This window comes from Ixodes scapularis, unplaced genomic scaffold (genome assembly GCF_016920785.2).
Source record: "Ixodes scapularis isolate PalLabHiFi unplaced genomic scaffold, ASM1692078v2 PGA_scaffold6__148_contigs__length_123643588, whole genome shotgun sequence".
NCBI classification, from domain to species: domain Eukaryota; kingdom Metazoa; phylum Arthropoda; class Arachnida; order Ixodida; family Ixodidae; genus Ixodes; species Ixodes scapularis.
The window spans coordinates 30,348,642-30,375,913 of NW_024609881.1; the positions used below are offsets into that span (position 1 = coordinate 30,348,642).

General features: G+C 44.7%; 1 protein-coding gene across 1 annotated transcript; it reads right to left on the reverse strand.

Moving 5' to 3' along the window:
• Positions 1–2,147: 2,147 nt before the first annotated feature.
• Positions 2,148–16,910, reverse strand: LOC115325713 (indolethylamine N-methyltransferase). Its single transcript, XM_040215107.3, has 4 exons — positions 16,807–16,910; positions 6,670–6,830; positions 6,046–6,253; positions 2,148–2,574 (listed from the first exon to the last, which is right to left on the reverse strand). The coding sequence occupies exons 1-4, from the start codon at positions 16,908–16,910 to the stop codon at positions 2,148–2,150; spliced, it is 900 nt and encodes a 299-aa protein (XP_040071041.1).
• Positions 16,911–27,272: the final 10,362 nt, after the last annotated feature.

The window sequence follows — 27,272 nt, forward strand, 5'->3', positions numbered from 1 at the left end:
CAGACAAGTTTGAAAGAGCAGACGACAGTTCAAACGGATGCGCAATAGAGTGCGGGCAAGAAGCACCGCGTCCCGCGTCAACAAAGCATTGGAATGTCACGCTGTCGGCATCTGTGTGAGTCTGCATGCTTTTTTCCGGTTGGAAGTGTCGATTTTACGTCCTCATAGCAATGTCTTACCACTTTAATCGCCTGAGCGAAATTATCAAGGTTCGTTACGCCGCTAAACATTGCGTAAATAATTTGACGTGCGGCGATTCATTCGCATGAACGCCGCAGAATGGACGTTAAAGCCATGATGAGATTCTTCTAGCTATTTTCGGTCTCAACGTCGCTCGTGCTGCAAAAGTGTAGAAGATAGCGGCGATGATCGACGTCGATACCGAAAATCGGAAGCGGGAACAGACCAAGCCTAACAAGTCGGTGATGGCCATTGGTACCTATGATCAATATCTTGTATCTACTGTTTACACCGAGCCAACTTAAGTCTTTTGAGGCCTGCGATTACAGCTTATTGCAATCACCGGGTCGAAGTTTGGTCTACGGGCCGCTTTTGTTTGGACGAGCAGACGACAAAAAGCAGACAAGTTCGAAAGAGCAGACGATCAGGCGGCCGTGTGAATTTGAAAACGCACTGAACCCGCGGTGGTCCGGACACCTTGGCGGTTTTGTCTCGTTCATGTTGGAACAAAACAAATACATCTGGCGACCACAAAGTGTTTCCCGCACAAGCAATCGTAGTTCGACAGCGTCTGGTTTGCCGTTGTCACGGCTACTATCCACGTTCTCGGACGAACGGAGGGGGCAGAAACAGATGAAAACTGATCTTCTAACCTTTCCAGACACTTTTGGTACAGCCCCCGTCGCAGCATTTCGACAAGAAGTCAGGTTTTTTGTCTGATTTATTCCTAAAGAATGCGGGAATGCATGTCTCGCACCGCGACTTCTGCCCACCACCCCCGACCGGAAGTGCGACCGACGCGCCACCACCGCGGTGTGACGTAGGAGAGTTGAGTTGGTGTATAAGGTCCCCCTTCCCTACGTCTCTAGGCCAGGACGCCGTTCCCCAACTGGTCAGGCCCCGCCCCCTAGCACGCACAAGCACACAGTGTAGTAGCGGCCGGACATCACATCCCGGCGCCGAGTCACTCCCGCCCTCAAATGCCGCGCCGAGGAGGCGACAACAAAGGGTCCACTCTCAGCCTGGGAGACGGCGCTGGCCGAGGTGGTGCCGATCTCTCCATTAGGCGGCTTTGTGGCACGAAAAGGGTTGGGCCGGAACAACCGCAAGTGGCGTCCGAAGATGATCCGTGCTGAACACACCCTCACGGAGGTCCCGCAGCTGGCGCACCGTCATCCGGAATCTTCGCACAGTAATCCCCCCCGGTTCCTGCGTCGGGTGACCCCGTTTCGGCCAGCGTAATCCCCGCCAGAAGTAAGGGTCCGGCTCAGCTTCGCGCCTAGGTGTGGCGACATCAACACGGTGGTCCTCCGTCGAAAGCCATCCCTTTGTGGCCTCTCGCTTCGTTTCCGGGCTCAACTGACCGGAACCATATGGCGACGATACTCAAGGGGGTTCTCCAGTGCCGGGTAGATTAGATCGAGATGGTCTGGTCCGGGGGCCGTTCATAACAATACATATATATATATATATATACATATATATATATATATATATATATATATTGCTCTGTCCTGTTAGAAATTGTCGCACGCAGCTTTAAAGCATCACGTATGTGCCTTTATTTCAACAAAATCGTTAATCATGATTTATGAAATCACTTGCAAATGCTACATAGAAAGCAATCATTTCATCATGTTCCAACATAACTGAGTTTATTAGAAAATCGCTTTTAAACGTTTGTTACAGAAATTCGAGTTAAAAACGATTAACTGAAAGCTGCCACTCCACATGTCAACGGAAAGATAAATGCGGCAGAAATCTTAGCAACGGTACGCGAATTTTTGTGTCATGGTCTTTAAATTCCTGAATAGTAAGTTTGTCTTGAGTTTTTGGCTCTAACTTTAACATTGAACCTGATAAAATTTTATTTGACTTTCCTGTAGTCTGATATACAAGAGAAATTGTCAGAAGTTTACTCGTACAAAGTATCTGGCACAAACTGAGACACAATTCTATAACCTGATTCAGGCTTTACGGGCAGCTAGAACAAACGTGAACACGTTTGGATTTTCCACAAACTCCCCAACTCTATGGGGATGGTATACTTCCATCTGGAAGCCGGCATCTTTAATAGCTTCTTCTACCACCTTTTCGGTGAGGTTCGCGTGAGCAAATGCCACACCTCCCACGGGATAGCTCTTTACACCACCCGCGCCCAGAAGGACAAGTAGACCGCCAGGTCTCGCGAGTGTTCCCACGTTGCAGACCGCCTTCCGGAAAGATTCGTGGTCTGCTGTGGCCGATTCCAGGCATCCGGATGATATAATAACGTCGAAGGTCTGCCTGTGTTCCTCGGGGAGCACTCCGGGCTCCAGGACATCGCAGGGAATCACTTTACGAACTGCTAAGCGTGTGCGCTCGATTGTTTCCAGGGCCCCCTTCCTGGGGTCGCTGGAAAGCAGAACGAAAAAGTGGAAGTAAGCTGTTATGCAAGATTGATAGCTCGCACACTGCACAGTACTGCACGTGCAGGGAAACCAGAAGTATTGCGGTTCTGGGGTTCCTTTCTTAAGTTGTCTTCAGACATGCCAGGGACTCCGAGTTTGGACAATTTTCGAGAAAGCCGGCAAGATCGCCAACAGCGGCGGTTCGTCAGCGTTACACTTGACATTAGCGCAGGCCAATCACGGCGGTCGGGGATCTTGCCAAATTTGCGACGAGCGTTCAACTTAGAGATCCAGGTTAGATCTCGTCGGATATCGCTAATACGTTCTCATCTGTCGCCCGTGCTTGCCATTTAGACGTATTGGCCTTATATGACCTTATATGTAGTAAATGACAGAAGCAAACAGACAGAGAGGTGCCTCTAGGGCGAGCTTTCTGCCTTCGATAACGCTTCGGCATCTCCTGAGCCTCGAGTGTGCAGCCGCATCCGAAGCATGGCGGAGCACAACGAGCGTGTGCTGGAGTGCCGGCATCGGATGGAGACGACCCGCCATTAACATCCGGTCGGTGACTTTAGCGAAATTAACTTGACGTAAACATGAAGATGATCTCGTTCTAAAACGAGCATGTTGTTCGCACTAAGACGGCGCCCTGTTTTATATACCATATTGATGAGATCCAGCATATCAACACAAAATCATGAGCTGACCCTGAGAAGATGAAAAGTAGTTACACTGCAGGCTTGTCCAACCGGCCATATCACGCTATATTCTCCTTGTCATAGATCCATATTCGCTTTCTTACGAGTCAGTTGCACAACGTCCACTGAAGCAGGGAGCAAAAAGAAAGTTCCTTCAAACTCAGCTGAAAGTGAGCTGCGAAAAACTAGGAATTTCAAAACGGATTTTTCAATATAGTTTTAAAATATTTAGTTGAAGTCAACGACGTTTAAAACATACTGTATTTTTAAGAAGTTCAAGAAGTAACAACTAAGTTCAAAAAGTAATTTCAACTGCCAAGTTCACGAAGACGCCATTTTAAATTGTTCACTTAAATTTCACAGTTGAAATGAGAGAAAAAAAAGAGAAAAACTTGCGTGTAATGTGTCCTGAGTGTGTGATACTCGCATTATGATCTGTTATGATTGGTTGCGGGGAGCTTTGGGTGGTTTCGGATGCGTTGCAGACAGGGCACACTCGTGTGCTTCCCTGTTTTATCGGAATTATTGGGATAAGCTTAAATTTATTCTGGAGTGGATTGTGTGAGGAGTATGTTTTATAGAGAAGTTTTCATGGGTTCTGCTGCTTCTGTAGGTGCATGCAGCGCGTTGAGATCTGCGTTCTCTTGGATAGCCAGGAGCCCCTTGTGGTAGCTAAGATAATCGCAAAGGGGATGAGATTTATCGTGCCCTCTACGCTATCTACTGGCTGCCATGAGAAGCAGTCACTTGATACGCCCGCTGCACTATTCATTGGTGCATTAAGAACCGTGCCATGACGTCGTCAGATACGTGGCAAGCTACGCTTCGGTAATGGAAGTCCGCTGCACTCTAAAAAAAGTATGTGCGTCTACTTTCACGCACAACACTCGGAGAACCAATCAGCGCAACTTACGGAGGCAGCTCAGCGAATGACGATGCCGAAACATGTGTTTAGACCAAAAAACGCAGACTGAGCTGTGACACTAAGCAATGCAAGCGTGACGTTTTGCGTTGCGTAATGTCACAACTCAGTCTGCGTTTTTTGGTCTAAACATATGTTTCGGCCTTGTCCTTCGCTGAGCTGCCTCCGTAAGTTGCACTGATTAGCTCTCCGAGTGTTGTGCGTGAAAGCAGACGCACTAACTTTTTTTAAAGTGTGCGTGTGCCGATAGGATACTGCAGGCTTCCCTGAGTTATGCTCAGCACAGCTGCCGGCGGCTAGCTTTTGCCTCCTCCTGGTGGCTTCGAGGAAAAGTATCGGGTTGAGGATCCCGCTGTCTGGGGACGGGATGCTACTGAGTCACTCAGTAAATCAACTTTGGTGCGATTAAATATTAATAGCTATAATTACGTATGATTAAGTGTGATGAACTCTCTCTTTTATAACGCTGTTTTCCGTTATGTTGCGCTAATCTGCGTGTAACGATTTTCGCATAAAAGTCAGCCCAAACACATTATGCGTTAAAAAAACGTTTCAAAGGAGTAACACGTATGCAACGTTCCGTCTCTTCATTGATGAATGCATCAGATTGGTGGCCTTACCCAGCACGAAGAGAATGTGAGCAGTGATATAATTCTATTCATTCGCAGGAAGTTCAGGAACGTCAAAGTGCCCAAATTCGACGATGAAAGCTTTCGAACAATGGTCATCACAGCGAGAGTTTTACTCATGTTCTACGCTCCATGTTATTCAGCAGCCAACACTATGTTAGACCAAGGTATTTGAGACATTGAGCCCTACATCAAGATGCACTCATATTTTCCTGGTGACAAGAAGTATCGTCTCACAGTGGTTGTGTGTCTCACCATAACTGATCTTACGCTAAAGACGAAGATAAAACCCAGGTAGAGTGGCCATTACAATTTTTTTTATCAGCAGTTATTGCTAAAAAGGAAGACACCGAAAAAAAGGTTCCGAAAAACAAAGTACAAGAGAGGCATAAAGAAGAATTTGGATGGACTACAAAACAACGTGATACTAGGTCAAGCAGCAATTTCCCTGTGCCATACCGCGTTTTGAAAACGACTGCAAGACATAGTGTGGTGAAGACGATTTGATACCTGGGCCCTAACGAGATGATGGAGACTGCCTAGATTAAAAACTGCTTGCAGTATTATCCCAAGGGGGATAAGTTCTCAATTCGGGGAGACGAAGGGAACAGCTTTCTTGATCGAAGACGAAGTAAACGAGAAGAAAGATCGAATAAATGACTCACTGTGTAACCCTACGACGCATGGTGTATTTGATATGATACATTTCTGTAAAAAGGGCCTCGCAAGAAAGCAGAGCAGAAAGGCAGCGTGTATGCATCCTGTATCACATTGGATACACATATTTTCTACCACCTGTCTGAAAGAGGCTCCACTCGATGGAGCCACTTGGCGGCTTGGCGATCAGAGGCTCGGTTTCCTGATATTGGAAAAGCGTGTATGAAGAGCTCAATTTTGATGCAGCGCTGCAAGCTTCCAGAGTGTGCATCCCCTACGTTTGTAATTTGTGAGAAATGTGCAGGTGCGCTGTGTTTAAAGAAAGACAAATACTGCTTTCGCCGCTTCAACAACCCGCGACGCACCAATACATCGAGTATACGATATGATACACGAGGTAATTCTTCACTTTTTGAAGCACGAAAATTGAATAAATGTTTACTATAATTTTAATAATGTTTTTCTGGTAGGAACCACTCCAGAATAATTTCCTGCAAAACATAGGAAGTCGTGCATTGTATAATTCATACACTAAGTACTGCGTTAATAATTTGAACACCGCTACGTACGTATAGCCTTCAACCACGGCAACCTTCTCCGCGCGGAAGGTCCAGTCGAGGGCATCTTCGTCCTTGTTGAGCCACTTCATGAGTTCCAACCTGTTGGCTTCGACTAGGTCACTCATCACGATGTGGTTGCATCGACTGGAGCCTACGAGAACGTTTGTGACCACTGGGCCACTGCCCAAATCCAACAGGGTGTTTCCCTGAACCAGACCTATAAAAAGCATGCCAGAGTTTCATACAGCTTTATTGCAAAATAAAATGCAGATATACAATTTATCTGTTATCGCTAAAAGAAAATACCAATAACATCGCAGTTCACGAACATGCCGTGATTCTTAGTTACAATTCATGTATCCAATTATGCGTCAGTAAACACCCCACCCTGCTCAAGACAATAGGGAGGTAAACGGCGTTCTCTGATTACAGCTCTGCCGAAATATAACACTAAGGTTACTGCGGACTAGGGAGCCTAGATTTCACTGGTATGGCAACTCAAACGGCGGGGAGTGTTTGCAATTCAATGGCGGGCACCCTCATACATTTACCTACGTGTTCTTCGATCAGTCGTCTGGGGCAGCTCTGGAAGATATATAAGATGATACTGCGAATGTCAGAAACATAATTTACCGGATTGAAAAATATTATAAAGTACTTCTAATTCGGTGGAAACACCTTCACCGATATAACGGCCATACTCGTCGGCGTAATTCCGTGGCAGAAATTTGTTTTTGTAAGTATTCCTCAGGGCTCGGGTTTCCTTGCTCCCAAAAGTGTCCAAACTGAAACTCCTGAAAGCGAACAATTATGGGGTTAACGCGTATCTCTCTCGACATCATAGCGACATTGAGCGGTTCGATGATTATAAAGAAACCGGATTTTTGTCTCTTCCACAGTCAAAACACGCTCAGCGACCTCTGTACTGTTGCGGCATGCCCACATCTAGTTTTGCTTCGGACTCTTCGATTCAGCAATATTTCGAAAGCTGGAGAAATTCGTTAGAAAAGATTTAACCCCAGCGTATACGCAGCAAGAATAGAAAGAGCATAGGCTTCCTATACACGTTTGCAAGTCCGGCCTCAGGGCGCTGCCATCTTGCTTGACTGGGGTGCGCTTGGACGAGTTATAATCCGATTACGAAGCCTTGCGAAGGCGTCGTAATCGGATCATGGCCGCGCCCAAGCGCGCACCACACTGAGGAAGATGGCGGCGACCTGAGACCGGACTTGCAAACGTGTATAGCAGGAAGCGACTCGCACTTCTCTTTCCCCACTCTAGCAGAGCGTGCGCTGTAGAGGAGGCGACTCCTCTCCAGTGTTGGCTTTGCTAATCCTGGTCTTCAACACACCTGCCGCCACATGACACCGAGACATCAGGTGAGTTCCTATGGTCACGTGAATCCCTGATGTCGGGTCCCGTGACACCGTCATGTCGTGTGACTTTGACATCACGGTTTCACGTGACGACCTCAACGACGGACGCCCAACGTCGACGTTATTTCGAGTGAAAACGGCTCTCCCGGAAAACGCGGCCGTGCAGTGTAATTAGGTGCTCCGATCAAAGGTTCCCGCAGGCCCCCAGGGCCGGTTTGCTCATCTTGCGGCTGCGGACGCGGCCGCGGCCAGGAGGGATTTTTACGTCACGTGACCAGCTCCATGGGGACAAGGAAGTACCTAGCGTCCCTGCCTAATGGCGGAGAGATCCGCATCGCTTCAAGCACAAAAACCTAATTTCGCTCGCAGAAACTGATTGGAGGGACTTTCAACTGGAATCTAATTGACCGTCCCTTTATACTGTAGGAGCGACAGGTAAAGTTACGGCCAGGGAGGGCAAATAGGAGCCAAAATAAAGAAAAAACCACACGAGATAAAAGCGGAAGCAGTGTTTTATATACCTCCGCCGGCGCCGCACCTCGCGCCTTCTGTTGTGGTCGAGAGGTTAAAGCGCCGGTACTTGTCGTCACGGCGTGAAAGTTCCGAGTTCAAATCGAGCTAGAGACTTCTTTTTTTTTTTTTGTATTTTGCGCGTGTCTTACTTTTCAACTGTGATCCTTTTTTGGAAATCATCCACTTGCACTACTGCGCCTTATACGCTTTTACTGTTAGTCCCACCTGTTCAATCGAAACACCGGGAAGAAGAAAAAAAAAAGATCAACGCAAGTTAACGCGCTAATGCAATCATTTCGTAATGTTCATTAAAAGGAAACCAAGCTAACAGCATCAGTGTGGCTTTCACACAAGCGGAGCCGAAACAAGCATCCTTTCCCCAGCGTTTACAATTTTATCTGTTTTCAAATAACGCTCTTGCTACGATTCCTTTCAATAACAAGAGACGCCTATTTACGACTAATAAAAACTGCAGTTGTAGCAATTAAAAAAAAATTAAACAAGCAAAAAAAAAAAAAAGACTAGCAGCTGTGGATACACTGATGGAGCGAAATCCTACAGGCAAGGCAGCAGGTCAAACGTCTGAGAAAGTAGTAAAACTGAACTAAAAGAGATCATACTTTTACTTGAATGGAATGAGATAAAAAGTATATTTATACTCTTTACATTTTGTTGTGGCAATCGTTTTGTAATATTAACATGGTGGTGGTGGTAAAACATTTATTGCCAAAGCAAAAGGGGAAGGGAACGGGGTCTTCGGTTCGGTGAGTGGAATCCTCTAGTCCGGGATCCCTTGGGAGCTTGCTGCTAGCTTGGTCCGGTTGATCAGGTGTACCTGGATCTTGTAGACCTCGCTGCGCAGCATCTCTTCCCACCGCCGGTCGTCAATAGTCTCGCTAAGCCCTGGAGTGTCCGGGCATGCCCGCACCATGTGCGAGAAAGTGGCTCTTTGCCCGCAGTGTTGGCACATTACTTGTCAGTTTAGGTGTTTGCATGAGAGAGAGGGTTTGAGATGGTCGATGCCTGATTCATTTTTGCATTTGGTCGTGATCGTCTGCTATTCTACTAAAATTCAACAAGTAATGTGTTAACATTACAAAACGATTGCCACAACAAAATGTAAAGAGTTATAAATATACTTTTTATCTCATTCCATGCAAGTAAAAGTATGATCTCTTTTAGTTCAGTTTTACTACTTTCTCAGACGTTTGACCTGCTGCCTTGCCTGTAGGATTTCGCTCAATCAATGTATCCACAGCTGCTAGTCTTTTTTTTTGCTTGTTTAATTTTTTTTTAATTATTACAACTGCAGTTTTTATTAGTCCTAAATAGGCGTCTCTTGTTATTGAAAGGAATCGTAGCAAGAGCGTTATTTGAAAACAGATAAAATTCTAAACGCTGGGGAAAGGATGCTTGTTTCGGCTCCGCTTGTGTGAAAGCCATACTGATGCTGTTAGCTTGGTTTCCTTTTAATGAACATTACGAAATGATTGCATTAGCGCGTTAACTTGCGTTGATCTTTTTTTTTTTCTTCCCGGTGTTTCGATTGAACAGGTGGGACTAACAGTAAAAGCGTATAAGGCGCAGTAGTGCAAGTGGAAACACCGCATCGGCCACTGGCCGAGTTATTTCTAAGTCTTCGGATGTCGTCTCTAACGAATACAAGGTCATACTTCCACGTCTGCCAACCGGCAACATCGTCCTCAACTCCGTATTTCTCCACGCCGATCTGACTGCTAGGCCATACACGGCCCCGGACTTTCGAGACGCCATCAAAGATGTTATCGACCTGAAAGATGTCAAAGCCACCGGACAATTTCAGATGAGTCATGTGTGGATGGTGACCTGCGTCAACGCCCTCGCCAAAGAGAAGCTTTGCAGTCGAGGTGAGTTGGTCGTGAAAGGAAAGAAATGCCTTGTTCTTGACCCAGACAGCCGGGACCTAAAGATCAAGCTTATTTGGCTTCCGGACTACCTCGAAGATAGGCGTATCATCGAAGCTCTGGCGCCTTACGGCACAGTCCGTAACATCAGCCGAGAGAAGTGGCGGTGCCCCGGCATGGAGCACATGGACACCCTCAACAGGGAAGTTAACATCACCCTGCATGAAGGAATCACCACGGAGAGAATTCCATTCCTACTTAAAGTGTATGGATGTCAATCGCTCATCCTTATTCCAGGAAGACCACCCTTGTGCCTCAGGTGCAACAGGGTAGGGCACGTCCGCCGACAGTGCAGAACACCGCACTGCTCGGAATGTAAACGCTACGGGCACATCGCAGACGACTGCGTCACAACGTATGCAAGCAAGCTTCGCGGAACGATATCCCAGGACGAAGAGGAACGGTCTGAGCTCCTGATGGATGTCTCGGAGGTTGTCGATGCTTCGGGGCACACACCACCCGCAGAAGCCTTTAAGAGCCAAGCCGAAGGTGACCTACCAGCAGCAGTGACCGTCCCCCAAACCACGGAAAACGATCCAGAACTCCTCCCTGAACCATCCCCCCCACCTGACGATGATGACGACAACTCGTCCACAACCACGGTCGTCGGGGAGGATGCTACAGCAAGTGGAGACGACACCACCACCACCTTTGAGGTAGCACCAACGACCATCGGGTTGGATGCAGACGCGCTGAAGCCGCAAGATCTTTCAGAAGGACTCGGCTATCAGTCTGACACTGTTGTAGCTGATGAAGGGGCTGTCGCAAAATCGAGAAAAGATAGGAAACAGGTAGGAACCAGACACCAGCCGTATCGAAAACAAAGTAGCCATAAGACGCTTGAAGATGGTCATGAGAAGCTTTAGCTCACCCTAATGCCCCTCATAAAATCCGCCCTGCCTTTGCATTTTTTAACGTTAAATGTGAGGGGGTTAAGGTCTAAAAGGAAACAGTACCAACTTCTAAGGCTCTTGAATCACGAGCATATTGACATAGCCGCAATACAAGAAACGAAATTGTCATCAGATGAAGACGTGGCAGAGGCTTTAGAGCCTTTTCGGAAAGACTTCGAAATATATGTGAGTCAGGCAGTAGGCCTTTCTGCCGGTTGTTTTCTGTTTCTTCGTAAAAAGCTTGGCTATTCGTCTGTTTCCTTGACCAGAGACCAGGAAGGGCGTCTCATTTTATGTGACCTTTCTTTAAGACAGATCAACTGGCGTTTTATTTGTATATATGCTCCTAATACGGTGAATGGAAGGACTTCTTACTTCCAGTTTCTAGCACATTTTCTGAACACCGACAAAACAGTTGTACTAATGGGAGATTTTAATTGTGTCTGTAGCGCAGAAGACCGTGCGCTACAGCAGACACGGTATGACAAAAGCTCTGCGTTACTCATTGACATACTCCAGGAGCGCAACCTTGTAGATGTGGCATGTCGGAAAGACCAATCAATACGCTTCACCCACTTTCAAGGTGTTTCACACGCTCGTCTTGATAGAATATATGTGTCAGGCGATGCATCTAGTCTAATGAAGAACTATAGCGTTAAACCGGTGTTCTTTTCTGACCACTGTTTAGTTTCTGTTAGCTTCGGGACCAAAACTCTCCGTGTTTTTCGGCCTAAATGGGAACTCTGGAAACTTAATGTGAATCTTTTAAAAGATGAGAAGTTTTCAAAAGGAGTTTCATTAATTCTGTCAGAAAGCCTTAAAAATAGTAATATGCATATTTTTGCAATATGGGACGGTTTTAAGCAAGAGGTCAAAAACTTGGCAATTGAACGCTCTACAACAATATCTTACGAAAACAAACAGGAACAGCGCGAACTCTATAAAACTCTTTCGGTATTCCATGAGATGGAAAGCATCAATCCCGGTTTTTACAACGACGACATCAATGTCACCAAAGCACAGCTTCAAAAATTCGAGGCAGAAAGGTATCGTGGAGCTGTCATACGTTCTCGCACGAAAAAGTTTTTGCTTGGCGAGCAGCCCACCAAACGATCCCTGGATGATGAGAGGCGATATGCCCTATCGAAAGAAATATTAGAAATAGATCAAGAAGGCATAACTATCAAGGAGCCAACCTTGATTGTTAAAGCATTTGAAAACTACTACTTAAGCATTTTTGGCAAGGCTATTCACACAGGCAATGCAAATGATGTAGATAACTTGTTATCATTGATGCCTGCACTTAGTGAAGAAAATAAAAATATCATAGAAGGCCCTATAACTTTAGATGAAGTCAAGGCCGCAATCGACTCTCTACAAAACGGCAAAACACCAGGACCCGATGGGCTTAGCGGAGAGTTTTACAAGAAATACCGAGACAAACTCAGTCAAGTGTTACTTGACGTTTTTCATGACTCCTACCAATGGAAGACGCTTCCTCCATCCTTTTACGACTGCCATACTGTCCTAATACCCAAGACGGAAGACTTGGAACAGAGGAAAAAAGTTGAAAATTATAGGCCAATATCACTTTGCAACGTAGATTACAAGATCTTTGCTAAAATATTGAATGACAGACTCCAGCTAGCAATCGAAGACCTTATTGGTGAACACCAAACATGTGGTATAAAAGGAAGAAATATTCAAACCAATATCCACGTTGCGCGCTCGGTTCTTGAGTGTGCCTCTGACAGTAACACACAAGTAGCTTTGACACAAATTGACTTGTCAAAAGCCTTTGATCGTGTGAGCCACGCAATTTTGTTGGCACTCATACGCCACATCAACGTAGGCGAAACTGTGTCCGAAGGTATTAACTTATGTTATCATAATAGCACTACAAGATTAATTGTGAACAACATGCTTTCCGATAAAATACGCATAAAAGCTTCCGTTCGCCAAGGCTGTCCATTATCACCTCTTCTCTTCACCATATATTTGGAACCTTTGTGCCGGAGCATATTTGCAAGTCAGAGTATTCAAGGATTTGCACTTAATAATGCGGAGGTAAAGGTGCTCGCTTATGCCGATGACGTTGCCGTCTTCTGTGCAGATAAGAAGAGTGTGGAAGAGGCCATACATGTTACAGAACATTTCTGTAGTGTTACTGGAGCATCAATGAACACGGAAAAATGTAATGGATTTTGGTATGGTTCATGGGCTACCACGCCCCCATTTTTTGCTGGTATTGCATGGAATCGTGGTCCGCTGAAATACCTGGGAGTTCCGCTCTCACACATCAGGAGTAGCTCATCATACTGGACGTCAATGGAAACCTCGTTGAGGAGGAAAGCTGAAGCATGGAAAGGACGTGACATGTCCATGTTCACCAGGGCAAACGTGTGCAATGTGTTCCTAGTGTCTAAGCTAATGTACGTACTTCAGGTAATGCACTGTGCGCGTAAAAACATTCAAAAATTTCATCGAATTTTTGCGACATTTGTTTGGCGTTCGTCGTGGGAGCCTATCAAAAGGGACAACCTCTTCCTTCCCCTGGAGGCGGGGGGACTAAGTCTGTGTCATCTATTTGTTCGGCAATTAGTATCCCGGTTTTTTTTCTTTAAGAATGTCGACCATCCCTTCCTCAAAACCGTTCTTTAGTTACGACTGGCCACAAGTTTGAATTATTTAATTGTGTCCAGTGATGATTCCTTTCAGGGAAGACCTTGGGGCTTCCTAAAAGAGGTAGTGGACACGATTGAATTCTTGAAGACACGTTTCTCATTAGAATATTTATTTAATGTAACACGCAAGAAACTATCAGCAGCGATAATCGAAAGCATTTTTCCTATCCCGCTTTACCGAAGTCACTTTCCTGTCGATCCCCAAGATGATGTCCTTTACAGAGTAAAGAATATGTCTGTTCCACCATCAATCAAATCGTTCTTTTTCAAACTGCACACTTCGACCTTGGCCGTTAAAACTTGGCTTCATAGTAGAGGGGTATTTGTGCCGTGGACGGTTAACTGTAGGCTATGCAATAAGCCAGAAACCATAGAACACTGCTTCATTTACTGTAATGACGCCTTTTTTTTCTGGGATGTGCTTCAACGAACACTAAAGAAAGACCTCGACATCACTGATCAAAATATTCGTTTTCTTCCATTCTCAAAAGGGGAAAGTGTTCCTTACGACATATTTGTAATTTTAGGCCTCCATAGTTTGTGGAGATGTAGAATGATAGATAGAAACGCGGAAGCGCCACGCACCACAAAATCTATTTTTGTGGAGAATATGGCTCAGCTGCGCAGTGTTTATGCGGCACAGCCATCCCAGCCTGATTGGTTTCCACTGTTAGACGCCTGCATAGGCCTACCAGATTTTTGAAGATTTTGCTTGTTTGCCCATTGTCAACCCCTCCGTTATATATGTATATAGCACTGTGATACTAAGGACTTTGGATGCGTTCTGTGTGTATATAGGTTTTGAAAGGTTTGATTATCATTTGTTAAGTGTTGTATAATAATCTAATCAAGAGATCAGCGTGAAAGAGGCCTATTGTTGACTGTAGATTGAATCCTCTCTGTAAATAGCATTTCATCTTTATCTGTATATTACTATGCTCGTTTGCCTGTTTGAATGCTTTTGGCTGATGTGCTCTCTCTCTTGTTCTATAACTTCCATGTAATAAAGAAAAAAAAAAAAAAAAAAAAAAACTTCTGTTGTGGTCGAGAGGTTAAAGCGCCGGTACTTGTCGTCACGGCGTGAAAGTTCCGGGTTCAAATCGCGCTAGGGGCTTCTTTTTTTTTTTTGTATTTTGCGCGTGTCTTACTTTTGAACTGTGATCCTTTTTTGGAAATCATCCACTTGCACTACTGCGCCTTATACGCTTTTACTGTTAGTCCCACCTGTTCAATCGAAACACCGGGAAGAAGAAAAAAAAAGATCAACGCAAGTTAACGCGCTAATGCAATCATTTCGTAATGTTCATTAAAAGGAAACCAAGCTAACAGCATCAGTGTGGCTTTCACACAAGCGGAGCCGAAACAAGCATCCTTTCCCCAGCGTTTACAATTTTATCTGTTTTCAAATAACGCTCTTGCTACGATTCCTTTCAATAACAAGAGACGCCTATTTACGACTAATAAAAACTGCAGTTGTAGCAATTAAAAAAAAATTAAACAAGCAAAAAAAAAAAAAAAAAGACTAGCAGCTGTGGATACACTGATGGAGCGAAATCCTACAGGCAAGGCAGCAGGTCAAACGTCTGAGAAAGTAGTAAAACTGAACTAAAAGAGATCATACTTTTACTTGAATGGAATGAGATAAAAAGTATATTTATACTCTTTACATTTTGTTGTGGCAATCGTTTTGTAATATTAACATGGTGGTGGTGGTAAAACATTTATTGCCAAAGCAAAAGGGGAAGGGAACGGGGTCTTCGGTTCGGTGAGTGGAATCCTCTAGTCCGGGATCCCTTGGGAGCTTGCTGCTAGCTTGGTCCGGTTGATCAGGTGTACCTGGATCTTGTAGACCTCGCTGCGCAGCATCTCTTCCCACCGCCGGTCGCAATAGTGCCGCTAAGCCCTGCAGTGTCCGGGCATGCCCGCACCATGTGCGAGAAAGTGGCTCTTTGCCCGCAGTGTTGGCACATTACTTGTCAGTTTAGGTGTTTGCATGAGAGAGAGGGTTTGAGATGGTCGATGCCTGATTCATTTTTGCATTTGGTCGTGATCGTCTGCTATTCTACTAAAATTCAACAAGTAATGTGTTAACATTACAAAACGATTGCCACAACAAAATGTAAAGAGTTATAAATATACTTTTTATCTCATTCCATGCAAGTAAAAGTATGATCTCTTTTAGTTCAGTTTTACTACTTTCTCAGACGTTTGACCTGCTGCCTTGCCTGTAGGATTTCGCTCAATCAATGTATCCACAGCTGCTAGTCTTTTTTTTTTTGCTTGTTTAATTTTTTTTAAATTATTACAACTGCAGTTTTTATTAGTCCTAAATAGGCGTCTCTTGTTATTGAAAGGAATCGTAGCAAGAGCGTTATTTGAAAACAGATAAAATTCTAAACGCTGGGGAAAGGATGCTTGTTTCGGCTCCGCTTGTGTGAAAGCCATACTGATGCTGTTAGCTTGGTTTCCTTTTAATGAACATTACGAAATGATTGCATTAGCGCGTTAACTTGCGTTGATCTTTTTTTTCTTCTTCCCGGTGTTTCGATTGAACAGGTGGGACTAACAGTAAAAGCGTATAAGGCGCAGTAGTGCAAGTGGATGATTTCCGAAAAAGGATCACAGTTGAAAAGTAAGACACGCGCAAAATACAAAAAAAAAAAAAGAAGTCTCTAGCTCGATTTGAACTCGGAACTTTCACGCCGTGACGACAAGTACCGGCGCTTTAACCTCTCGACCACAACAGAAGGCGCGAGGTGCGGCGCCGGCGGAGGTATATAAAAATACTGCTACCGCTTTTATCTCGTGTGGTTTTTTCTTTATTTTGGCTCTATTTGCCCTCCCTGGCCGTAACTTTACCTGCCGCTCCTACAGTATAAGGGACGGTCAATTAGATTCCAGTTGAAAGTCCCTCCAATCAGTTTCTGCGAGCGAAATTAGGCTTTTCTGCTTGAAGCGATGCGGATCTCTCCGCCATTAGGCAGGGACGCTAGGTACTTCCTTGTCCCCATGGAGCTGGTCACGTGACGTAAAAATCCCTCCTGGCCGCGGCCGCGTCCGCAGCCGCAAGATGAGCAAACCGGCCGAGGCCGCTAACGCGCATCTTCGTGGGCGGGCGGGCACGTGTCGTTGAAAAGTTATCAAAATAGCCTTCCTGGGTGCTATGCGCGTGCCTGCAGGCAACAGGCACAACATGCTTGGGAATGTGTTATCGGCGAGATGCACGTTTTGACCCTAATTTGACAGTTGCGCGTGTTCCACATGACTCGATGATTTCTTTATCTACAACACACCGGTCCCTTTGCCTTGCACATTCGTCGTACTTAGCGGGCAGCAATTAAAGGAACTGAGGCGTTCTAACCTTGATTTATGTGAAACGATACCCTTAATACGGCGACCCCCAAGTTTCAAGGCGGCAGTAGTAACTTTAAGCATCTCCCTCAGGGCCGTCATGTTCGAAACCATGCTTGACGCGTTTATTTCTGAAAAGAAATATAATATATATGAATAAATTTTGGCCGGCGCTAGGAACATGTAATTTATATCTTCCAACATCCGAACTCAAAGAACAAAAGCGCACGAAGACCACAGCTATAGTTTTGTCGACTTTTTTGTTATAAACGAATGAACATTTTATTTTCGTTCTCGCTCAAATGGGTAACAGGGTAAGAAAACTGCATTACGAAGACCTTAGCGAGCCTCGGCTGCAAGCTTTCAATTGACGACGATGGATGTGGTGCTTAAATGACTGTATATACTGTGTATGTTCCGAAAAAATGTAAATAATCTGAAGACTTTTCTAATTTATATTTAAATATCAATGTTACATTAAATTATCCCTTTTCACAAAGCGGCATGTAAGCACGCGCGTGCGTGACCTATTGTTTTACGTTACTTAGGCTAGTTACTCTTAAATATTTTACACCTCCCGCTTGCGCTCGTAAATACTGCCGAGCTCAGACGCTGTTTTGTATCTGATTCTCCGTGTATTGTTCGCGACTGCTTGGGTGCGCTACTAATTTTAAGAGAACGCTTGTTAATCGAATTTTCTGAATACTGAACAAAAAAGCGAGGCAACATATCGAGCTCGTGAACAATAGACATTGTACAACCTTAAGACTGCAGGTAAGCAAAAGACGACACACACGAAAAGTCTCCTAACTTTTAAGCCTTGTGTGTGTGTCGTCATTTGCTTACCTGCGGTTTTGGGTTCTGTTATTACTGGAGAATGAGGCTGATTCTCTGGTCAGATATCGGCGTATTTCGCATGTGTCAGCATGTTGCTTTAAGGTGAACCCCCACCGTGCATGACGTTTTGGAGCTTTTTAGACGACTAATAACTATCTTTCTATGTATCTTAGAATTATAAAATTAATGTCAAATTAAAAATCTCTTTTTCAACAATACTTTAATGTCTCAATATTACAATTATTTTTAGTTGTTAGTTAGTTATTCAGCTTTTAATAGACCACAGCTTCTAATATTAAACAAATTATTTCTCGAGTTATAACGTCCCATCTTCCACGATATTATACGTGAGCGATCGGTTGGTTGTAATAAATTAAAAAAAGTAAGCAACGAACTGTGCAGATAATGTATATTTTCAATTAAAAATAAAGTTTAAAATTACATTATTTTATGGCACTATAAAAACAAAATCACGTCAACTAATCAAAATAATGAGACATTAAATTGTAAAGCATCCTTCGATACTACATTTTGCAGAACTTTCATATTGATATATTACACGTTAAGAATGTTATAAGACGTCAAACTTTTCCCATTCAGTTACGGCAAATTTCAGTTTCTTATTATAAAATACAGATGGCGACACGTGTTCAAGAACAGCTGGATGTGCATTTCCCGTCGTGTGCCGCTTGGAATGCGACGTGAAAGACAAAAAAGCGGCAGATGTCAGGGTGCCAGATGCCTGAATGCCCGCAGTGAGCGAGCCAGAAACGTCAGAACAACGAGCGCGAGGCTGCGGGTGCACCACAGCTGTTTTTGCACGCGTTCAATAGTGTTTCGTTACACATGTCTGACGCGATCCAAATGAAATGGGCCCCATTAAAGGGATTCCGCCACGTATGCGAAAACATTTAATGTTTTTGTCACTTTCAAAAATCGTTTTCGCAATCAAACTATGCTTGTCGGAATGGTTCGACTATATTTTGTTTCAGAAACCACCTATGTGGCTCTTAAGTGGCAATGGTGTGAAAACAACACACAAAACATTAAAACGTCTCAGTGTTTCTGAGCCAACGCGCTGGCCCATGAATCCATATTTGTCGGGTTTAAATATCGCCGAAGTGCTCACAATCCGACGGCGGCCAACTTGAGATTTCGGTTGCACGTCAAAAATATCTCCAGTTATTGAAAATAAACCCGCAACTTTGTCTTATTGGGCCGTGTTAAGTGATTTTTGTTGGTTTGGCTTGTAAACCCTAAGATCTGAATATTTGCTTTGTTTTACCTTAGTTCAGAGTGCAACAAACGATACGGGCTAATGTAGCAAGCAGCGCTCAGAGCGCGAGGTTAAGTAGTTCGTTCTCTTTCTGAGCCTGTGCGGTCGGGCTAAACTAGAGCTACTAAGTAAGCTACGCTTCACACACGTCTTGGTGCTTAAAATGATGATTGTCAGTTACATAAAGCTTTATCTGAAATCACAGGAAACGCTTTTTCGTCCTCCACAAATCTTTAAACACAGTTCGCGACAAAGCAAAGCAATATTACGTGAGCTTCTTAACGCAGAAACTAATGCTGAGGAAATCGAAATTTTTAATCATGACGCACGGCAATTGCGTTTGATTTGTACTAACCACCAAGATGCCAGCGCCCACAACAATATCGGGGAAAAGAGTGCCGATACTCTAAGCGTAGCTCATTTGGTTTGGCTCACAGGCGAAACCAAGTCCAGTGGGGGATCGTTGGCCGAGTGTGTTGTGGCACCGCAGATGAGCACGTGGAGAAATGTGCGAGTGCGAGCTCCGTTCAAAGCACGGAGCTACAGTGCTACGGAGCTCACGCTGCAGAACCTATAGCGTCTGTAGGGACTAAAGCCCCTCGATGTGTTTGCGTTGGTCTTTCAAGTATACGTCAAATGTGTCAGTGCTCGAGGCTCGTGTCTCGAGCGGCCCTTGGAGACAAATGGCGGCACAGCACTAAAATGACTGGCCCTTGAAAGCGAATGGAGGCTGAGCACCCGCTCGTGGCACGTGCATTGCGCGTTTACACAACCCGTGCCACTATAATGTTTGGCTGTACTTGTAAAAAACGCCTCTATCAAGGGGCTTTAGCAGGGACACTGGGTTATGTCGCCCATCTGCATCCTATATACCGTCGTGCGATCGTGTATCACATATGCTGCGTATAATGCACATTAGAGATCCCGAGCTAACAGTTGTACTGCACTTTCTATAAACTACGACGGGTAACAATGTCGCCCTACAAAACTCCTTCTCTCTAGAAAACCAACGACTAATTTTGAATGCGCCATTGCATTGCATTTTTCATGTCTGTTCGCGTGTTCGCGTTCTTTTTTTTTTTTGTCTGCATTTTTGATTATGCGGTTTTTACTTATGATGAAACAGACTATAGTGGTCGGACTTCTGGAAAAATATTATATAACTAAGAAAATGGCACGTGAGCGCAAAAGACAAAAAAAAAACACGAAAAAATACGTAAGCGCACCTAATAAAAATAATTAAAATAATAGAATTGATAATAATTGTGTTTTTAAAGGTTTTATCGCACCAAAAGCTATAAAAACGAGCTCGATGCTTTGGATGGTGCGCTTGTTCACTGGAAGTGTAGTTCAGGGCAGTATGCTCCCACTTGTATGTTCCGTTTCGTTCGCACAATAAAACCAAATACTTTAATGGTAATGTATCTAGGGAAACAAAGCTTACCTTCTGTATATGTGCAATGCCCTCAGTTTTCGCGTGATTACAAGCTTGTTTATCATTATGGTTTTCGTTTCCCACTGCGATTCCGTTCGTGCACTTTTGTGTGCTCCATGCATTAGAGACCAAGGTAACCCAGGAGCATTTAATTTCGCAGATTGTAAAAAAAAACTATCCAACTTGCCACGTGTGCCACAATCAATACAAAATATTCTAAACTTCGTATGTGGACATTTGCGTGAGTAAACTATGTTGGTTGTCAAGAACAATTGCGTTTGTATCTAATCACGTGGGAAAAACTCGTTCTAAGCACGCGACCGTTAACATGCAGTGAATACTCATAACCGACGCCGAGATGATTGGTAGCTGTCAGCAGGTGGAGTTTTTCTATCAACCCAAAGTTAGACTGTTTTCTTCTTTCTATTGTGAGCAATCAGGAGACAACTCTCACCAAATCTGAGGGTAATAAAGTACTATGAGCATTCAAACATAACAGCCTGAGCAGCAAATGTATACAAGCTTTAGCTTTTGATGCACCCTTAAATTTCGATACGCTCAACGCTAGTGTATAATGTAGGACTGTTTCATTCTTTATCAGCGTTTCATGTCCGTGCTTATACTAGTCTCTATCTTAAACAACGTCAAATCTTGCGCGCATAAATAACCAAATTAAAACTGGTGCACAATGTCACACAAAAAAAAAACTTACAGGTTTTTTTTTTAGCGAAAAAATCAACTACGCATCGCCTAACGCTCATTGCCCGCCCAAAGGTAGCGCTAGGTGACAACCAGACGCCAAAGTTTCATCCCGAACGGACACCTTATTCAAAAGTTATAAGTGATTTTCTGAAAATATCTATGGGACAATGGAGCCCATTCTTGCCCGTTTTCGGTTGCTGGTGTCCATAGAGCCCCATGTATTCGAAAACTCCGTCGGCCGCCATTTTCCCTTTGAACTTTTCAGAAAATCACTTTTAACTTTTGAATTAGGTATCGGATGGCACTGAAACTTCGACATGTGGTGTGACCTCTAGCGCTACCTTTGGGCGCAGAATGAGCGTTCAGCGATGCCTAATTTATCCTTGCGGTTAAAAAAACAAAAACAAGAAAAACTGTGTTTTTTTTGTGACACCCTGTACATTGCTTAAACTATGTGCAAAAGCTATCTACAGACCAGGAATCTTTGCCTGGTCAGTCATTGCATTTATCACTGGATTCGTATTAAAATTAATTCTTATCATTTTTCGCTGTGAGTTAATTTTTAACCTCGGCATTTTTTTATTAGGAGTCCCGCACCAGTCCTACTTTGGGTTTACCAAACTCAACATCTAAACTCGAGTGTCATTTTTTTTGTGTGTGTGTGTTTTCCAGTCTCGTGGTTTTGGTCAAATTAAACACCCAGCTATCTAAATGAGATACCTGACCGCCCAAAAAAAAGTTCATTTGTTTTGATTTTTAGGTAGTTATTTCCTCAAGCAAGAATTTTGGAAATTCATTTCTCATGTCATCACGTTTTCCTGGAAAGCAACAAAGAGCCAAACACATGCACCACAAAAGTGCCGGCCCGTCATATTGCCGCCCGCAGAGCCGAGAAAGCAACGCTCGGTCACGGACTTCTAGAAGATTCGCGTTCACTCTTGCACCAGACGTAACTTTCGCCCTGCTTTCTTGTTCTCGAAAGTGCCGATTCATCCTCGCGGCTCGAACCTTCTTTGCCGAATTTTCAAGATAGTGACGCACTGTAGATAAGCAACTGCCCGCGACCATGTCGAGTCAGCCTCGCTCTCGCTCTCTATTACGTTGCCGAATCTCCGCCTGCTACTCTGCTGCCTCGACGCTCTTTCTTTACTTTTTTTGTCTGACAGTTCGCCGATTAAACATTTATTATTTTACAGTTCAAAGTTCAGTTCACTTTTTTTCCTCTCGTCAACTTCATTCGTGACAATACAAATGTGATCACATTGACATATATGTAATCGGTCTCTGAAATTTCCGATAACGGCGCACAGGCAATTTTATATTTTTCCATGCGTCGGTAGTTTTGTTGTGCATGTGTCTCGCCATTTGGCTCAGGACGATTTTCGTGTTTTTTTCTGCTCACATTTGCTGGAGACGTGAGCTCGGAGTGTAGGCAACGAGCCCCCTTGCACGAGAACTGGCGCCGCCGTGCGCGTTCCAAAGAAAGATTGTGCAGAAAAAAACAAGCAAGGGACCAGGGATGTCAAATTTAGGCTATATAAAAATACCCCACTGTATCGAAGCGCCATCACACACCATTTCTCGCATTGATGTACAGGCCTGGAAGGCGATCCCACAGCCATCGGTTGGTTCAGAATCAGACTAACCAAGGGTGGGGTTGAACCTTAATGGTATTCAATATTGCCGCGCTTGTCCGAGCAAGCATCGCTGTGTGACGGACCTTCAGAAGATTCGTGACTGTTCTTGCTCGGGACGTAACTTTTATCATCTCGTGCTACTTTCTTGTTCTCGAAAATGCCTGCTCATTCTCACCTCGAACGCTCAACGCTCGAACCTTCTGGGTTGAGTTTTCAAGATGCTGACTCACACTAGATAAGGGGCTGAGAGTCAAGTGCGCCAAACAACAGTTGCGGAACATCGCATCGTTAATAACGACGATGCGCTCCCTGTGCATCGGCAGCCGTACCGGGTTTCCCCAAAGGAAAGAAAGGCCATTCATGAACAAGTGCTAGAGGTGCTCAACGACGACATCATCCAGCCTTCAAGCAGCCCATGAACCTCTGCAGTCGTACTGGCGAAAAGAAGGACAGAACAGTTCAATTCTGTATGGGCTTCTGGCGGCTCAACGGGGCGACGGAGAAAGACGTGTGTCCGCTCCCCAGCATCGACGACACTCTGGACTGCCTGCAACACTTCCGGTACTTCTCGTCGATGCACCTGAAGAGTGGCTACTGGCAGATCGAAATCGACAAACTTTGTCACACCGGATGGACTGCCCTTCGGACTGTGCACGGCGCCGGAAGCTTTCCAGCGCGTCATGGACGCCGTACTGGCAGGCCTCAATTGGCAGAGCTGTCTTGTGTACCTCGACGTCGTCGTGGTATTCTGGGCCAACTTCGAAGGGCACTTGCGACGCCTTCGGGCTGTTCTTCAAGCAATGAGGACCGCCGGACTCACTTTCAACCCGACGAAGACATTCGACGAGCAAAGCGATGACTCCAGTCTGCACCTATTCTTGGCCACTTCGACCAATCAGCCGAAACAGAAGTTCAGACGAATACCAGCAATAGAGGAATTGACGCGGCACTGGTCCAACGACAAGAGGGTACAGAACGTGTGATCGCCTACGTTAGTCGGATGTTGTCGAACGTAGAACAAAATTACTCGACGACCGTGAAGGAATGTCTTGCCGTCGTCTGGGCTACCGCAAAAGTCCGCCCGCATTTATACGGGAGCCCTCTTGAGTGGTCACCAACCACCACTCGCTATGCCGGTTAGCGAGCCTGACTCGACAAGGTAACACGCAGTTCCCTATCTAGTGCGAGTCGGCATCTCCAAACTTCGGCCCAGAAGGTTCGAGCGTCGAGCGTTCAGAGTAAAAATAAACCTTCGAGAACAAGAAAGTAGGACGAAATGACAAAAAATACACCCCGAGCAAGAGCAGACACGAATTTTCTAGGAGTCCGTCTCCGAGCGTTGCTTCTTGGACCTGCGCGTGGCAATATTACTTCTTTCGGAGACAACTGCTGTTTCAGCAGACTATACCTTTCAAGACACTTTCTGGCAGTTCATTCGTGCTCCAGACATAAAAACTGCTTACTGTTAACAATTTTTAAAAAGATCAAGAAACAATTTATAACACAGTATCTCGCTCTAGAGATTCGTAGACTATTGCTATCACTGCCCTTCGGTGGCATTCCAGCCATTTCCGCAAAAAATAAAAGAGGCTCAGGAAAAATTTAAAAATATAATTACAAAGCTGTGTAATTTCAATACCACTAAGTAGAACGTTCGAATTTCTTTTCCACGTAGGAATGAATGTTCAGCTGGCTTACTAGTGCAACTTAATGTCTAAAAACCTCAGTACTTCGTTTTTTTATGGAGCGTGGGCTAACACAACCCACCAATTAAGAACTAAGAACATTTAAATATTTAATTTTAGAACTCTGTGGATTGTATTAACGCGGTATTAATTAGTGAATTGAGATAACTCAGCCACATGTGACTCAGGCAACATCGCCCTTTGTCAACTCACTTATCCAAAAAACCCGCGCTCACACTGCTCGTACATCATACAAAAGACCGTCTACAAACACGATTCACCGCAATATTCCTGGTTCGAATGCGGTGTGCCAAGATTTCTTCTTGAACTCATTGCCATGCGCGGCATTCGAAGCACGGATCCTGCGGTGACTCGCATTGAAATCACCATGCCGACTGTCTTTCGTATGATGCATTATCAGTGCAAGCCGGCTTTAAGACACGCGATCCTTTGCGCATTTACCCTAAAAAAAAGAGAAAATTATATGTATAAGCAAAAGTATCGAAATAGTCAAATTTATGCGATACAAGAACAGAACTTCGCTTACACTGGATCAAGTAAGCTCGCGGTGTCACTGGTTTCGACGACGAGTTGGTTTCAGTACGAGTTCGAGAGTCGGGATTTGCGTGGGAAGACAAGCTGTTATATCGAGGATTCATCCGCTCATTCACATCACCGCCCAGTGCCACCTGCATCAAAACACGAGGCGGATGTCCCCTGTGGCGGTTGGAAAAGTTATAACGGCGTAGCACTGAGACGCCATGTTCTCAATACATCTGGCGTGCAGCTGTATTACAGTGTACTAGAATACTTGGGTGGTGTTGGGACCGGAGGGGCTCGCCTGAAGCGCGTGGTATTGATCGCGACAGATGTCGACACCGGCGCGTTATCCAGAAGGTGCGCGCATGCGCGGCTGCACGCGCGAAAATATGAATCTTTGGTGCCGCTTTGGTGGAGTGCACATAGGATTTCTGGTACAGCTACGACCTGCCAACGGTCGTACCGCGGCATCAATTACGCTGCGGCACGATCGTTAGCAACATGACGCTTCAGTGTATTGGACGGTACAAGCTACATTACCCTTCCTTTACATAAAAACAATTGCGACTTTAAAGAAGCAGATTGCAAGTTGTTTCAGCGTAGAATTACATGCGACTTTCAGTTTGTTGGATGGTGAGCATTTTAAATGATATGCCCATTTCCTTGGTCGCAAAGGCCGAACATTAGATGTTTGAAAAAGATATCTAAAACTCGAAAGCAGGTTTTTTTTTATTTTATAATGGAACAAAAGGCACATACAAAAGTCTGAGATTGTTTTAGTGTGTTTTTAATACACGTAATGTCTTCTTTTCTGCTCGTCTTCTTTTTCTTGACCTTAATCAGCTCGCTTCCCTTGTCACTCAGTTTTGTGTTCATTTATGCGACGAAGCACCCAAGCGACGGTCGCAAACCGGAGAGAATCTTTTATTCCTTCGTGGCTGCCACGACCATCCGAGGACCACCCGACGTTGACTTGTAAGAAATGGCTTATAAGCAGTGACAATTCTTATCACGCGTTTTAACATTGAACTTAAATCCAAAAACTGAGACAACGTGGGCTGAACAAGTAATGGTTTATAAGATTGAAAGAAAACAAGCCACAATCTCATACCATTTTGAGCAGAAAACATGAGCACACGTAGATCAGGCAAGGAAAAAGTTGTAATAGTTTATCGCACGGCATTGAAATAATGGTTACAATGTGCAGCGCATACATGGTTACAATATGCAGCGCATTATCCTCTTGAGGGTAAACTATCTGAAACCCACAAGCTCATAACAATACCTTTAACCGACAGCTGCTTTTTGACAAAAAAAGGTAGGTCTCGCCTGAACTGGGTATTGTACAGGGGGCGTATCTGGTTCACGGAGACATACAGGGTGTTTTTGTTTTATTATTTACATAGCTTTACGTATTTTACAAAAAAAAAAAAAGAATGTAGCAGATATGTGGATGCCGTCTTTCGTTATATCTGTAGGCAGAGCTGGCCAAATTACTCATATTTTGTAATTAAATTACATTACTAATTACTTTGATGAAAATTGCTGAAATGTAATTAAATTGCATTACAAATTACCACAGCCAAAAAGTAATTAATTACCATTACAAATTACTTTTAAAAGTAATGACATTACTTTCGGATTACTTTTGTATACTTTTAAATATTGCCGCGCCCAGGGCTGAGAAAGCAACGCTCGGTCACGGACCTCCAGAAAGTTCTCGTTTATTCATGTACCGCTCGTAACTTCTATCATTTATTCCTGCTTTTGTTTTCTAGAAAGTGCGTGTTCATTCTCGCCCGATCATGCGACGCTCGAGCCGCTTTCGCCGAATCTTCGAGATAGCGACGCACTCTAGATAAGAGGCCGCCCGCGACCTTGTCGAGTCAGTTTTCGCCCTAGCGTTCGACTGTGCTGCTACGCCGACTTCGACGCCCGCGACGCTCTGTTATTATCTTTTGTACCCTTTTATTTTTGGCACAAGTTCGCCACATTAAACGTTTATTTCTTTCTGTTTATTTATTGTTTATTTAGTCACCACCCGTGACATTTTGGTAGGTAATGATAGAAGTTACGAGCGGTACATGAATAAACGAGAACTTTCTGGAGGTCCGTGACCGAGCGTTGCTTTCTCAGCCCTGGGCGCGGCTGGGCGCAGGAGAACGACGTCGGAGCGGCGCAACATAGGCTGGAGGAGGAGGCGGTGGCCGTCGGGCCACTGCGGCGTAGGTCAGGGCGGGCTCTTCGGGTGGTGCTACGCAGGCAGGAGCCTCCGGTTGAATTGCCCGCTGGACTTCTTCGCGCACCACTTCGGCGATCGACAGCTCAGCCGGCTGGTTGGCAGCAGGCAGCAGCTTCCGGAGC

Bases quoted from the DNA above. Each gene is read 5' to 3' on its own strand.
- LOC115325713 (XM_040215107.3), bottom strand. From the start codon at position 16,910: ATGGTTTCGAACATGACGGCCCTGAGGGAGATGCTTAAAGTTACTACT. The intron at 6,831-16,806 runs GTTAGAACGCCT...GTTCGCTTTCAG, and splicing joins ATCGTTTCACATAAATCAAG to GAGTTTCAGTTTGGACACTT. The intron at 2,575-6,045 runs GTACGTAGCGGT...TCTGCTTTCCAG, and splicing joins GCCGTGGTTGAAGGCTATAC to CGACCCCAGGAAGGGGGCCC.